At 41.3% G+C, this 16,582-nt stretch overlaps 1 protein-coding gene across 1 annotated transcript in view; it reads left to right on the forward strand.

Annotated features, from left to right (window-relative positions):
* LOC133027607 (dynein axonemal heavy chain 9-like) overlaps positions 1-16,582 on the forward strand; it is a 127,042-nt gene that overhangs the window by 107,467 nt on the left and 2,993 nt on the right. Inside the window, exons 71-75 of the mRNA XM_061094657.1 lie at positions 4,100-4,327; positions 6,204-6,395; positions 6,540-6,731; positions 9,811-9,981; positions 14,067-14,249. Of these exons, the coding sequence (XP_060950640.1) occupies positions 4,100-4,327; positions 6,204-6,395; positions 6,540-6,731; positions 9,811-9,981; positions 14,067-14,249 (966 nt within the window). The remainder of the gene's footprint in view (positions 1-4,099; positions 4,328-6,203; positions 6,396-6,539; positions 6,732-9,810; positions 9,982-14,066; positions 14,250-16,582) is intronic.

Here is a 16,582-nt window from a genome sequence, read left to right on the forward strand (position 1 = left end):
CAGATGTTTAATTACCTTTGCATAGGAATCCCGATCGATGGGCTTAAAAAGGCCTTGTCCCCCTAGCAACAAACCTCCCACTCGCTTTATCATCAGCTGTCCGTTTGTCTGCCTGCTGTGAGCCACCCCCGTGGCACTGGCAGGGGAGGGAGAGGAAACCAAAGGGGATGGGAAGTATCATTCTCTCATTTTATTCTCAACAGTGTTTTCTCCTGCTACAATGCTCCGTCTTGTCTCCTCTGTTCCTCTTTCCAACCTTTCATTCCACCTCATGCAGCAACGTTCACACTGTAGCCATATCATTTTCTGCACTGCATCTATCCTTTATCAATCCTCACGTTCTCCCACGTTTCTCGCTCACCTGCTACCTCTCCCTCCCCTCCTTACCGTCTCATCTTGGCCCTCCTCCTCCCTATCACTCCCCTTCCTATGGTCCCACAGTCCACCTTTACTGTCCTGCTACGGGCCCGGCTCCATCAGTGGAGGGCCAGGTCAATGGCAGGTTCCCATTCGTCGATGGGTAATTATACTGCAGAACAGCCACTCTGGCTCAGATGGGCCTGTGAGACAGAGATGCAGAAACTTTGAAAGCAGCCCATTGGGATGGAGGAGGGGGGGGAGATAGAGAGGCAATCAATCGGACAGATTGGAGTTGAATATCTCACATTGGCCAGGCAGTGGGAATCAAGTGGCCTAAGCTCACCAGCTTCTTTGAAGGTTTACTGCTAATGCCACCCCATTTGCAGCCAGTGGCAGAAAATAATGTGAATAGTACAGAAAGCAGCAGAGACAGTTTGAGGAAAATGCTTCCTCTTCACTTTACTTTGTTAGAAAGAGCCAGATACTGGTGCTCAGTTTTTCAAACTGAAAATATTTATTCATTCCTCTGACATTGAGAGTAGGACAAGATTCACTCTAAGTGATGATGTAGAGAGGACCCGTTAAATCAAGGATGAAAAGGATGTTTTAAAGTATTGTAATCTTCAGCATCCAATAATTGTTAGCTCTATTAACAGTTAATAGATACATATTGGACATTCCTCCTCAAAATGCACCTTGAGAGGTGTAATTAACTTCTCCATTTAGTAAGTTGTGCATCTTTTGCGATTATTATATTATTAAATATTATATATATTATTATTGTTACAGAGTTTCATTTGCATTCAAGATTCAAGAATTTCCGGTCCCCTGGGTGCTCAAAATAGTGTCTCACTTTACAACTAGATTTCATACTCTATGATTTGTGTTTAAATGTAATTACTGGATTGACACTTTAAAATATAAACTAAATGTACTCCAGAGACCTAGATGACTATTAAGAACAGTCCACCAAAATCGTACTTACTTACTTAAGCCCCTTCTCCACTGTTCAAAAACCCACTAACACCCGCTATCATCTGGCTTTTGTCTGCAATGGGAATGGATACAATTGGTTTTCATTCCCGGGTGAAATGACTCTGCAGCAGATACATGTTTTCATCGACTCTGGTTCTGAACGGCAGTGATGGAAACATGACGTTGAACATGAAACACTGGGGGAAAAAATAGAAAGGCTTATCAGTAGTAGGTTATAGAGTACTGGCCATTGACTCCAGTTTGCCAGTCTTCTGTCTTGTCTTGTGTTTTCATGTCAGCTCTCTTAGCTTGACGTCCTTCTCGAGGTTCTTGTGCCAGGTGGCATTGGGTTTCTGGAGTGTGTCCTTGATCCACACCCATCTTAGTTATGTAGATCTCCTCTTGCACAGGTTGTTGACGTGAGGTTCTTGATGATGAGGGCATCTTGCCAGTGGAGGTTCAAATTATGGATGTTGAGATCTATACTTGCGAGTTATCTGCCGGTTCGCTTGTCTTCTGTGTCTGCTGTTGACACGAGGTATAGCAAAGTAAGTTCATCAACAAAGTCTAGATCATCCAGCTGCATTGTGGTTGTCCACTATGAGCTCTTGTGGTTTTCATTATCCAATAGATGCCCAGATACTAGAAGAGGGGGACATCGTATGGACCTTTTCCTGACACCAATTGTTCATTGTGGATAACTCTGATGTCTCTCTGTAACAGTTCCCATTTTGCTCTATTCTCAGAGAAGTTTCCAGATGGTGTTTCTGTCAACAATGTAATTTGCTGCCTTTTAGTCGATGGAGTGTATAGCTGAGACTGTTTCAGAGATTACTTGACTATGTTACAGAGGATTGCAATCTGGTCTACACATGAACTATTCTGCCAAAAGCGTGCTTGGTGGTCTGTTAGGTGTGGTTTTATGACTTTTTAAATTTCTTCAGTGAGGAACCTTCCTCTACCAGGGTTGGAGTCTGTCATTCAGTTGTCTGTTTTTCCGTAGCAAATAAAGATTTTGTTTTGAACAGGGAGCGGTTTCCTGACCCTTCCCCGAACCCTCCTACTTCTTAACACGGCTTGGGAACAAGCATTGCCTCCAAAATCTAATCGTGTATTTGTATCCAGCATATTTATCCTGACCAGTTTTAGATTTAGACTCAGCAGTCTATTATGCTCTCGGCACTTCAGCCCCATTCAACGTATTTCGGCGTCAGTCTGGAGTCTGAGGGCTTTTCCACTGCAGGGCTGCCTCCTCGGTGCTGGGGCCCAGCTGTGCTGCTGTCCTCAGCGCTGCTCCTTGACAAATGTGCTTTCGCCTTAGAGAAAGAGAAATGTTTTGTGTGTGAATGTGCTTGCGCACCTGAATGTTTTTATATATTTGCTATTGTACAAGCCATGTGTGTGACAGGCAGTTGAATGCACCATTGTGCATTCCCTCAGGTTGTGTGTGATAGCAATGCATCAAACACCGTGCCACTGGTGGCTTCTAATGGGTTTGAGATTCAACTTTTATATCATTATGTAAATAGGTGACTCTTTGATGTAGTATCAGCGCCTTCATCACAGGGGCTGGAAGGCTCTTATCAAGAAGACGTTGAGGGAACAAAAAAATGTTTCACCTGAAAGTTAATTAAAAAGCCATAAAGTAGTGGCTGCTCCTCTGTCTTGTTTGTTTGTCTGTCAGCCTGTTGGTCTGTCTCTCTCACTCTGTTTGTTCTTCTCCCTTTTCTCCCCCTGCAGCCAGAGGATGAATGGTTTCATTACAGTGACAAGTTCTGAGGCAGTCTCTCACTTCTTCTGTTGGCTCCCTTTATTGCCAAAGTATTTACATGCCAAGAGGAAGGGCTCTACTGTGGCTTGATGAAAAAGCACTTGAATTTAGACTTTTAATTTGTAAACCATTCATTATTCTCTTAGGCATCAGGGGGGAAACTTAACTTATCCCCTTCTCAGCTTCCAGCTCCTCCAAGACCTCTCTCTCACAGAATGTGAAACTTCTCTCCTCTTCTTTATTTTATTCAATGACTCTCCCAAAAATTTGACGTTCCTCTCCATGTCGTGTCCCATCATTCGGAAAGAGGGTTAACTTCAGCCATCATAAGGAAGATTAAATATGGAGAGCAAAGGGAAATGAGAACGCAAAGAGGCTTATGAATTAATGACTGTAGTTATTAGTGATGTAATTAGATTTAGGGAATGGGCAGCGCTGCATGGTGAGACGTGGGGGGGCATGGCTGACTCCTTATCATTCACAGGATATCCTGTAAGTGTCAGGACAGTTGAGATGGAAAATTGAGCTCATCCATGCTTGTGTGATAGTACAAGTCAGGTCCGCTGTCCTCGCTGCACTGAGAGATGAATATGCAGAAAGTCAGCTGAAGATACACTGGAGAATGGTGACCTAATGTCAGCAACCTAGAAATGGGTTTTTCAAGTGCTATGTACCATTTAATTTGGTGCCACATCCAAGTCACAGTGGAGAGAGGAGAATATGCAACATTTTAATTGCTCCTTTTTGCTAGTTGTCATTACAAAAATAAATTATACAGGCGATTCCATCATCAAACATCTAATTAAGCTTTTATGGTTTATCCATTAAAGCCCAGAACTTTCACAGATATCCAACAGAAAACATTATCTTAGTGAAGATTAGCCTTTTAACCCTCACAGAGGAAAGTGATCTTGTCCCCGACGAATAACCTGTCATCATCTTCTTCCTCATCTCTGTCCCTGCTGACGCTGCTTCCTGTTCCTCTCCCTGTAGAACATCCACTTGGTGGCAAGCTGGCTTGGTTCTTTAGAGAAAATTCTGGAGCTGCACGCAGAAGGAAGCCACGAGGACTTCAGGGTGTTTGTTAGTGCTGAACCCTCCTCCACCCCCGAGGGCCACATCATCCCACAGGGCATCCTGGAGAACTCCATCAAGATCACCAATGAACCACCTTCAGGCATGCATGCCAACCTGCACAAAGCTCTGGACAACTTCAACCAGGTAAGAGTCCAGAAGGCAATCTGAGAATAATAACCTCAACAGTGGTGGAAAATAACTAAATATTGTACGTACAGTTTGAGGTACCACACTTGAATGTTTTCCATACTTAGTTGGTAACATCATTTTAATGAAATACAACATGAGGTCATAAAATAAGATGCCTGAATAAAGCATGAACTGCCTAGCAGCATTGATTAAAGCTAACAATATTTTACATTAACAGTCTATCCAAGCCATTTGTAATATGAAGGGTCATTACAAGGGGATTGGTAAAAACCAAACAGAGCTCAAAGTTGCCAATTTGTAGAAATGCAGCATGTAGCAGATGCTAGCAGTCACCTTTCTCACCTTGGAATTGCTGCTGACCCATGTAGGACAGATATGAATGTAGCACACGCTAACGTCAAAAGATAGTGTGGTTACAGTCTGTGGGAACATGGAGGTTTAACATGACGACGGATCGATGGATGTTATCAGTGAGTGGCCAAAGAGTGTCATGCTGCTGGTCTGTCCTACAGGCGTCCTAGTCAGAATGGACCAGAGAGCTGCAGTGGACTCTCTTTGCCTTTCTTTACTTTATCACTTCCTCATCTCTATCTGAGCATTACCATTACCCCTGTGCTTCTCTGCCAATGCATCTTCCTCTGCTCCATTACCTGAGTGCACGATTCTTAGTTTGCCGATGTCTATCTGCCTGATAAGTACTTTGTGCTTGTGAGCCTTGCTGTATGCAGGGCCTAAGGGAGGTCTGCTGAGGCAAGTATGGAGGGAGTATTCCAGTCATGTGTGCTCAGTGAAAGCTAATCAATGTAAGGCTAACTCTCTGTAATAGCCCACCCGCATGGCCAAAGCCAGCGTTAAGCCAGAGAAATGACAGTTTCTTTCCTCTTGACCTTTTCACTGGGAGATGCATACAGCTACACTGCCTATTTCCATTCTCGGAAGCCTGTAAGATGGAGTCCGGGTGGGCTGATGTTAATGTCTAGCACAGTGGGTCTGGTTTTTACTGAGATAACAGTTTTATAACACAGTTGTTGCTGTTATGGATTTGCAATTCTCGGTTTGCTGAAACTGATAAATTCACTGTATCTGTTCAATTGTCACGTTGTTCAGACTCACGCATACCTAGAAGCTAATCTCTTAACCTATGTAAGTTTATTGATATTAAAGTGTTTCTTTCAGTGCGTGTTCATGCATGTGTTTGGTCATGTGTCTGTCTCTATGCAATCTGACTGCATGTTGGTGCGCTCCAGTCCAGGTCATGAATAGAAAGGCTATGCATCTCTTTCAGCTGTTTTGAGCAGAGGGGTACTGTGCAGAATATTAACTAAACCTCCAATGGTGTGTGTGTGTCTGTTGTAGTCAGCCCTGCACTGTAGTAGTGTGTGCGTACGTGTGCATCACAGGAGTCAGCTCCCCAGGGCACTGCAGCCGGGAGAGTTAAAGGACTTCACCGTGGCTCTCACCATGACTCCTGCTGGAATAAAGAGAATTTAGCCTTCCCGTTTCCATAGGGGTTATTGGCATGCGTATTTAACTGTCTCTCCCCCCCAGAGATCACAATGCCATTTATGTCCAGTTTTTTATTTGCCTGTCTACAATAATGAGCCCCAGGGATTGTTGGAGGCTGAAAGCGTCTGACAAGTTGTGACAATTAAAAGGGAATCTCATTGTAGGGTTTATTGCCATCAAGTCATCTCATTGTCTGTCTGTTAGTGCACCGCACCGCTGGGGACTTTAAATAAAGGAGATCACAGAGCTGCCTGCCACAACTTCTTACCTGTAACACACCAACTTGTCTCTGTTAATGCAACTGCACATTCCAGGAGGTGATTAGTCCAACCTCGTTAAAATGTGTCATTATGTTGTTTTACAGGACACGTTGGAAATGTGCGCCCAAGAGAACGAGTTCAAGAGTATTTTATTTGCTGTGTGCTACTTCCATGCGGTCGTAGCAGAGAGAAGCAAGTTTGGTCCTCAAGGCTGGAACAGATCATATCCTTTTAACGTTGGCGACCTCACCATTTCTATCAACGTCCTCTTTAACTACCTGGAAGCCAATCCTAAGGTACGTGTGTTCTGTTTTATTTGTATTCCTGTGCAAAGGCCACCGCTTGTAATCTTAATCGAAAATCTAAACACATGTGACCCCAGCTAAACACCACAGGCCATAATCTAGCAAAGCAACATCCCCTCTGTTTCTAATTCCCAGGTGCCGTTTGATGACCTGCGCTACCTGTTCGGTGAGATCATGTATGGAGGTCACATCACAGACGACTGGGACCGCCGTCTGTGTCGCACCTACCTGGGAGAGTATATCAAGCCTGAGATGATGGAGGGAGAGCTGTGCCTCGCGCCCGGCTTCCCATTGCCTGGGAACATGGACTATAACAACTACCACCAGGTGAGGCATCACAGTTAGACCATATGAGGCCATTAGACTACCTGAAACATTAAATTAAGTCATTCCCGGATATAAGGGCAATGAATACATTGTTACGATACAAGAAAATACTAAGATTCCACCTCTGGAGGTGTTGTCTCTGGACCAGCAGGGGTCCCCAAGGAACTTCTATGTGGCAAAATAAATGTGGGTTTAATACTGCTATAATTGAATCACTATAATTAAAAGATATTTCTTCCTCCATCACTGTTCCCAATAAACAGTGTAGAGTTCTACGATTCATTACTAAATAAATCACAATAAAACTCCCATATGGGTCCCTGGTTCGTAACAGATTGTAGTTTGAGTCATACAAATATTTCTCAGAGGTGGAGATGCTCCGTGGGTGGAAAGAGTTTGCCACTAACTCTCGCTGGCAAACCTGAAAGTTACAAAGCTGAGATTATGAAGTCATCTAACAAGGAACGCTGAGAGGTGTGGAGTCAAAATAAGTGGATCTAGATGTGTCATTACACAAAATATTTATTAACGCCCACGAGACAATTGTGTACAGTGAATAGAACTAAAATGCATTGTTGAGTTTAAAGTTCAAGAGATCTTTACTGTCACTGTACAAGTATAATGAGCAAGTGTGAAGCAAGACTTGAGGGTACCACATATGATGTACAAATTATAGAATTACCAGTTATAGCTTTTAATAAGAAAATATTGATATAATTATAAATATCTAGCAACAGGAAATTCAAGGTAGAGAGACAATATACAATAGTAAAATAAGTTGACAATTGCTGAAAGGATTGTCACATTATTCTAAAGGGATTCAAATATAAGTGAAATGTGAAAATAATGGACTATTATGCAAAAAAAATGCTAATGCTAGCGCGCTCGCAATCTTTGTTTTTAAAGTTGTTCTGAAAAAAGTGACCATAATACATTGAAATGATATTAAACTAAGATATTACAAATCCTAATTTTTTAATCCTTATTAATGGAGAAAATACTCCATTCGTGGGTCTCCCTCTCTCCTTGCCGGTGATTGGCAAGGCATTCTGGGTTTGAAGTGAGGGTGTGAAAAATCTTCTTTTCGAGGGCCTTCCTTGGCCTTACCCCTCCGTGCCAACAGGTATTGGGCCAGCCTACCCCTACACTTGAACCCGCAAGACGTAGCATACTAGCTCTTTTTTTGCATGATAAGCCCATATTTTCACATAATTTATTGAATATCTCAGCAATGTTATTACAATGACATCCCCGGCAAAACTGTCTTGTGTGTTTACTACTGATGATGTAACAGCTTCTTGAAGGGCTGTCCCAATTCGTAGGGAAAGATGTCAACAACTACCCGTGTGTGACTCAGTTTCAAGGGGCAAGATAACCCTTGAAAACAAGGGGTTGGGGTAGGGCCAAGGGGTGAAATGGGATTGGGCCCAAGTCTGGAACTTATAAAATAAACGTATCTCGAGATATATATTCCACATACAGACAGATAGACAGATGCTTGTGAAATTAATAGGTAGATGGATGCTTTATAAATTCTGCCACTTTTGATGGTTAAATGGCCAATAACAGATGAAATTCAGCAGCCACCTTCTGCTTCATCCCCTTGTGTGATAACCATTCATAATTTTGACAAGATTGAGCCTGACTTTGCTTTAGAGCAGCTCAGACACAATGTGTGACATCTCCCTGGCATTATCAGGTTACTGCCTCACCTCACCACCTCACCTTGCTTGTCGTGTATTATTATTTATCATTTAACACGAGCAATGATTGACAGGGTGAAATAAAAAATGAGGCAGGTTCTGGTGTCAACTGCGGCAGCACGCTGTAAAGTCTCAGATATTATTTAGCATCCTTAGAGATTAATAAATACGCTAGGCCGAGCATATTGGGGTTGTTTCATGATAGAATTTGTTTTCTGGAGGTTGATTTTTTTTTTTTTTTTTAAAGCTTTATTCTATTACAGCAGGAAACAACTTCACTGGTGTGCCTTAAAAAAAAGTAACAACTGACAACATTTATATGAATAACACTGGGTAAAAAACGTGTTCTCACAGACAGACCAGATTTCACCCTTGACGTCCCCAGGGAGCCAGAGGGAGTGGCGAGTACGACTTGTATCTAATTTTCTCTCAGTCTGCTGCTCAGTAAGCACAACCTGACTGTCATAGTGGTACCGGTGGGAAGGACTGGAGCGTTTTACATTTGGCCGTCACCATTCAACTACGCTGGGGATGGGGGCGTTGAGCGGTTAAAGATTTGGCCAGGGAACAGGAGCTGTAAAGGCCTGTAGGTCCCAGAGCGCGTGTCAGGTCATCGCCTCCCTCAACAATCTGGAGCAAACTTCCAGTACATGGAGCAGATAGGTGGCATAGACATGAAGAAGAACCCAATGACTCAGCAGTTTGATTGCTCTTTAAACAATATACAGCTATATGCAGTCAGCAAAAGTTAGCCGGCAGGTACAGGGGAGATCAAGCATCTGACAACAAAGTGTCTCTGTATTAAAGGTCAACATATTTTCAATCAAAACTTTCATAAGGACATTATGATAAGAAGAGGCTTTCTTTTTTTAATTTGGTTTAAGTGCTCCACAAAAAGCAGCCTGTCTGAACCTAGCTTCCACTTTCATCCGCTCTAACTTAAAAGGATTGATATTCATTATGGACCAGCAGATGGAAATTGCCACATTTCCCTCCCCCCGGTTCTGGTCATTAGCAGCGTGTCAATTGATCCAGAGTGTTTGAATTTCACCCAGAAATCTCTCATCATTTATATGGTTGCATTATCGGCCTTTGTCAGCGGTATTTTAGAAAAAAAACTAAACACCTAAGAAGTGAAAACCACTGGTACTTTTTAGTCACAACGCAATGGGAGTTTACAATCTTCATTCTGTTCATTTAAAATAATATGCTAGGGAATTTGAGGCCAAACGTTATCCTGTTCAGGTCAAAAAAGGTAAAAAAAAAATGATGCTGCCTTTGTAGACTTTAGTTTGTGCAAAATCTTTTGTGAACCTCTTGAATAAATGTTGGTTTCTGATGCTACAATAATTCTGTCGTGGCTTCTTCTGTTCCAGTACATTGATGACACCCTACCTGCTGAGTCGCCCTACCTGTACGGCCTCCATCCCAACGCTGAGATCGGCTTCCTTACTCAAAGTTCAGAGAAGCTTTTCCGCACTGTGCTGGAGATGCAGCCCAGAGACGGAGGGGCTGGTGAGGGCGGCGGGATGACGCCTGAGGAGAAGGTAAACAGGATGATTTATACAGTAAATCTGTAGTTGCAGTGTAAAGATGATTCGTGGATGAGCTGATATTGATATTTTAAATTATATATAACACATATATATTTGTGGCTCATCATACAAATCATGACCAGAGGATGGAACACCAGGGCATTACTAGCTCATGTGATTGTTTACCATCGCAGTCCAAAACCACAGGTATTAATCTGCTGCTACAGCAGCTTCCACCTTCTGGGAAGGCTTCCCAACAGACTGTGGGTCCTGGCTGCTGGGATTTGAGGAGGGATGTTGGCTGATAACATCTGTTTTACAGTCCAGTTAATCCCAGAGGTGTTGAGGTCAGGGCTCTGTGCAGGCCAATCAAGAACCTCCACACTGGGAAAATCATTTAATTACAGCTCAGGTTTTGTGCACGCAGACATTATTATAGAGAAACAGGAAGGATTACGTTTTTCCGTATCTAGAAAAAATAATAATAATAAGGCCATGGTTTTACTTGAATAAATTTGACTGATGCACACTGCACACTGTCCTTGACAGAGCTTAAACAGAGCTTAAACACATTAAATACATAATAGTTTGTAGCTCTACAAACCACAACCAGTGGGCATTGTTAACATGACTAAAGCCGTAGTATAACCGAAGATAATAAGTGAAGAGATTACTCCAAAATAAAAGGTACATCCTGTCCATACTTTCCATAGTAATACTGACTCATTACCTTGAGGCGGTTTCTCACCTCTCTCACATGTTTACTGTAAGAATGTAATAATACAGTATATGTTTACATTTCTGAGTCCAAACTCACATTCTGTATTTAGTTGCTTTAACTGTTCATTTAATAGATTTTTTTTCTTTACATTCTTGAGCCTGATTGTCAGCATGACTTTCACGTGATCACTTACTTATCCACACAGTCATCATCTTCACTATGTGGAAATTTGAAAAGATTTGAACCCTTTACAATTTCCTGGCTTTAAGTGTGATAAATGGTCTTATTCAACTTTGTCTGGCCTGATCGTGTTAGTTAAATATCTAAGCAATATTCTTAAATGAATATTTAACCCTTTGGTTCCTATTTCTCAAAGAGATGTTTCTATTCTTAAGTTAATGGTTTCAATGAAGTAACAGTCTGAGGCCCCAAAAAAGAAAAACTTCAATATTTCTGATAAAGGCAAAGATGAGAAAAAAGTCCAATCCCGGGAATCTATGTTTTTATCAAAAAGGTTTTTTTTTTCTTTCCTCTTTCACTGATCATCTCACAACCATTTATTATGTGATGCATCAGTATTAACAATCTAATAATCTAACAATCTAAAAACTATCTCATTTGAAAGAAATAATGAAGCGGACATTTCAAAGCAGGACTTTAAAATCTAATAGAGTATTTGTAGATTATTGTGCTGCTGCTTAAAAGATGAATACTACTTACCCCAAAATTCAGTTATATAAAACCAGCTTCTGTGGGTTTAAACAATGCTTTTTGTGCAGCATAAGTTTGTTATGACAAACCCACTTGCAGGCCAGTGCGGCTTTAGGAGGTATAATGGTGGCATCTGAACTAAGCTTATGATTCTGATATGATATTCTTACTTTGAAAAGTCAAGCCCTCAAACACAGGAGCCATCCTGAGCAGATATGTAAGCCACGGCCTTTCACCAGCACGACTGTTTCACTGAGCTGTGCGGAAAAAAGACCAAATCTTCAATGTGTGATGACAACAGGTGACATTTGCTTTAGCTGCTGCACACGGAATTGAGAATAAATTGGGACCAACTGTTTGGGGCGTCTGACAGCACCCAGGGGGATTTTTACAGGGATGGCATTTTCTGGTGCATTTTCTGGTTCAGTGCCGCCCTGAAACAAAGTTTAGTTCAGTGTAAAAGCTCAGACAAATATTCTGTCAAAGAGATTGTAGCCCTGCAAAATTCAATAGAGCGAGGGTGACTATTTTAATACCATAAATAAGGGTCTAGCCTGTCTGACTGCTAGCTCTGTTAAATGTCCATTATGCATATTAGCAAAATGATTTATCATCAGGCGGATTTATCTTTGCTTAATCAGAACAAATTTGCCTTTAAACTTTTGGATGATGAGGTGGTTCTGAAGTAGGCCTTCTTAAAATATTATTATCCCAATAATTGCAATTAGATCAGTGAAACTGTGTCAATTACAGGTGATAAAGTTACATTTCCACATTGCATTATGCTCAGCCTTGGTTTGTGGCGTCCCCCCAGCTTAACATTTGAGTCATGGTGGTAATCATCTGTTTCTCTGTAAGATAAACACCCTGGGACGTCTGAAAAACCCAGATGGTCGTTCAACAACACTTGCAGCTGTTCTGAACCCGCCACAGGCATACATTTGTTGTTCAGATTAAAACCTAAGTCTGTAGTAAGCGCTCAAACTATGAATAACAAACCCAGGAACAGTGTTTATCTTTGGAAACCATCTTTCACACCATCAGTTACCATGTAACTTTGATTTTGTCCTCTTTAAAATCGACATGATTATATTTTCTTTTAATCAAAATCTCTAGCAGTTTTCTTAATTTCATCTGCAGTTTTTTCAAGCAATATCATTTCCTAGAAACTTTATTTCCTATCAGCTGGATTTTGCTCAGATTTTATATTTATAACATAACAGCCTGCATGTGGTGGAAATGCTACAAAGTTTCAAATGGATTTTCAGATCTTGCAGTTGTCTATTAAGACACTTCTCAATACTATGTATTTAAGAGTACGACCTCTGAGTCCCATACCATCCAATACGTAGCTTAAGCTCCTCAGACAGGGGACTTTTACCTGTGCATGGCTGAAAACTAGAAGTGGCAGAGCCCTGGAGCAACGGAACAATCTGCCTGAGGAAATCAGGTCAACAGAATCAGTGACCTCTTTTACATCTCTTCTCAAAATATAGAAACATTCAAACATAGCTTTATCAGAGCTTTCCTGCTTTCTTAATTTTTTGATTTTTAAAGTATGTTTTTGTTCAAAATGACTGTGATTACCAGCCAGACACATTTTATTGAAGGCTGCAGTTGTTGTTCAGTTCAAATCTGAGCTAAGTACAGTTCTCCAGTTAACATATATGCATATCAAGCAAAGGAGACATCTCATGTGAAACCCCTGGAAACAGCATTTCCATCACATGCAGGCTGTTCTATTACAAGCTGAGCAAATCCAACTGATGGGAACTATCCGTTGTCCTGATGTCATCCTGTCTGTTAATTGTCGACACTAATGACACAAGGAAGGTTCAGATTATTCATGCATGAGTTGAATACATGATGAAAAGCTGATGACTACAAGCTTAGTGCTGCACAACACCGACAGACAGACAGACAGACAGACAGAATATTTTGAAAATAAGTATATTCACCGAGGCTTGTCTAACTGGTGACCGCACTTTATCAAAAGGCCTTCTAGTCTAGACTGGAATATTTTTACCAGTGCATGTTTTGTGTATTCTATATACGTGTGTCCATTCCCCGATGTATTATGATGTGTGACCTTTCTGGCTCAGTAGCCTGGATACTCCTGTCTGAACAGATGACAGCCACGCAGAGCTTACCAATGAGGCCCACTCCCTATTCAGAGCGCTTAGCTGCTGCCAAACCCACATCAGATATTTGAACTGAAAAATCCATAGATATGATGACCTCATATCCTTTGTTCGGCACCTAATCCGTTGATTGATCACTAATGCTGGTTGCCTTGGGAAAATGTTGACATAGACATTAGCTTTCATCACTTACCCACAAAAATATGATGTGAGCATTGATTTGCTGGAGGGATTAGACTGTTATTGAAAACAAAGAGCTGCCGTTGCAAAATATAACTTCATGAATATTTATGGGGCTGTCTATTTCAAACTGTAACAGTTTCTCAGGCTGTCAGCTTTGACATCACTGAGTTTGTCTGGCACAGATAACCCCAATATTTTCATTGGTCTTTTATTTCCAGCAGTATCCTCTCGTATTGCCTCTCAATTTTTATTTCTTTAGTTGTAACAGATTAATCAAACAATATGTTATTACTATAAGCTCTCTCATCGACACACTTGTTCATTCCATCACATATTATCAGGTGCGTACGGTGTTGGAGGAGATCATGGAGAGACTCCCGGAGGATTTCAACATGACCGAGCTGCTGGAGAAAGCCGAAGAGAGGACTCCCTACCAGGTGGTGGCGCTGCAGGAGTGTGAGCGCATGAACTTTCTTACGCAGGAGATCAGATGCTCCCTCCATGAGCTCAACCTAGGAATGAAGGTAAGATGACAGTGATAATAGCAGAGGAGATATCACACACTGTTCTTATTGGCTTCATTCTTGGAATGTGTATTTTCAATTGCCCAGTTAATTGCAGTGCAATCTGCAAGGATTTATATTGAGCTGAATTTCAGAGCTTTTAATTTGAAAAGTTGTAAACTAAAGATTGTGTTAATTGCTTAACAGACTTCTGAAATAGCCAACATGGAATGTATGAAAAAATAACACTAGTGCAATAAATCATCCAATCATTATATAGAAGTGTGAACAGAGTCTCTTTTAAATAAAAATGATAAGTAATAAAATCTTCTCTGCAAATAAACCAGGAAGGATGAACAACATAGAGTATTGCAACTTCTTCTTACTTCTCACTGCGTGAGACTATCGACACAATCTTCAGACCAAAGTTCACAACTTTTCAATATATATCCTCTGCAATTATGTGTCAGTCCAATATGTTTTTTTTTTTTGTTTTTTTTTTTAACATTTTCTCTGATTTCCCAGAGAATTATTCATGGTTCTTGATGAAAAACATCTGGCATTTTTAAGTGGACTAATATCTATCTGCAGTTCAGTGCAGCTTGTTAGAACTTAAGGGGAATGTTGAGAGTGTTTCTCATGTGGTTGTGGACTCCAGGAACCATCTCCATCATCCTTGGGTGTCCACAGACTCCATCTTGAGAACCACTGGCTCTGCAGAGATGGCGCTCAGAGCCAGATACCTTTAGTGTAACCTCAAGTTAACTGTCCCTCAGATTGGCTTGGCTGCTGTTTACCCCAACAGGCTGCATAAGTATTCTTGCAGAAATTAACCTTTCTACTGTTGTTTTGTTGGAAGCATGGTCTCTCAGAGATGTGACTTACAGGGAAGCACAAAGGAATGAGACATCTATGCTCTGTGTGTCAACTCAGACTGTCTCCTGTGTTAACAACAAACAAACAGAAACAGACTGGGGGAGAAAAAAGTGTAAAAGCGTTTGTCAGGAGTTATGAGGATTCGATCTCCTGGCACTACAAGCCTCAATAAATCGGTTGAGTGATTTAAAAGCCATGTAGACTATTGTACCAGCAAATGGAATGATATTTCGTCTTTATAGTGGAATAAATAGGAACCATCAGATTGCTAGCCTTGGTGCGATGGTGTGGTTTTATAGTGCCAAAGTATGTCAGGTGTGCTGTGCATTGAAAAGGTGAAAAGGCACTTGGTGAACACTGGATCTGTTACAGTCTTATCAAGAATGTGATTATGATTCAGATATGGGTATCTATATATCAGCCATAAATCAGCTCCAGTATCAGTGGGTGCAGGGTACCACTGTTTCCCAGCTGTGCTGTCTCATTACTCTTGTGGCATCTTCTCTCAGCTATCTTACAGCATCTTTCCCTATCTGGCATGGCATGCTTGTCTTCATATTTATGTATGCATCAGTAGTTGCTGACGGTTTGTGACCATTCAGCATCTTATACTGCTGGAAGGTGTCACCTCCAGTGCTTAGCTGTGGAGGTAAACAGGAAGTGACATGCTTAACTCCCGATTTCCTTCCTGTAATGAAAATTCACAAGGCGAAGAAGGGTGTTTTTGTGGGAAAGAGGCAGCATATGTTTGCTGAGAGCATTCATCCTAATTAAAATAGATATTATTTAGATGAACAGAATGAGGAGGGAAGCAAAACTGTACAACACGTTTTTCTGAGGTCGACACGACAACCTGCTATCAAAGTGCAGCAAACACAGGTCATTTATATTTCTAGCAGTAATGACATGTTCATCTGAAAGGTTTTGTGATGTTCCTCTGCTACAGTGTGCACATCTTTGGTCTCTTGAGAAATATGCATCCATGACAGTGATTTGACATACACAACAGTGCCTATTGAAAGTGTGGCAAAATCCTTCCCAGGAGCATATATAGGTTGAGCTATTGTACAGAGATAACTGTCCGACCTTTCCAAGAAGAACCTCAGCCTTAAGATTTGCAAAACCAATTAGACAGAAACAAATGTTAGATATTTAACCTTAAACAAGATTTTATCCAAAAACAATTTTATCTGATGTTCTTGGGAGGCTGAAGCTTAAGACTCATAGTTGAGCAGGTTGTCCTAACGGCAGTTTGATCCTTGCATCTTCTGTCAATATGTCAAAGTTTCCACGACCATGTTTCTCCCGCTGGTATACCAGCCATGCAGTGTGTTGGCCTGTGGTAACAGAAGAAAATATCGTAGGTAATTAGCTGTGTTGCATTACTTTGATTTAAGACTCTTCTGTCAGAGGGTAAATCGTCTCACAAGAGGTTTTGCACTTTGTTACGAGACAAGAGTCAATGGCACAAGAAACTT

This window comes from Limanda limanda, chromosome 21 (assembly GCF_963576545.1).
Source record: "Limanda limanda chromosome 21, fLimLim1.1, whole genome shotgun sequence".
NCBI classification, from domain to species: domain Eukaryota; kingdom Metazoa; phylum Chordata; class Actinopteri; order Pleuronectiformes; family Pleuronectidae; genus Limanda; species Limanda limanda.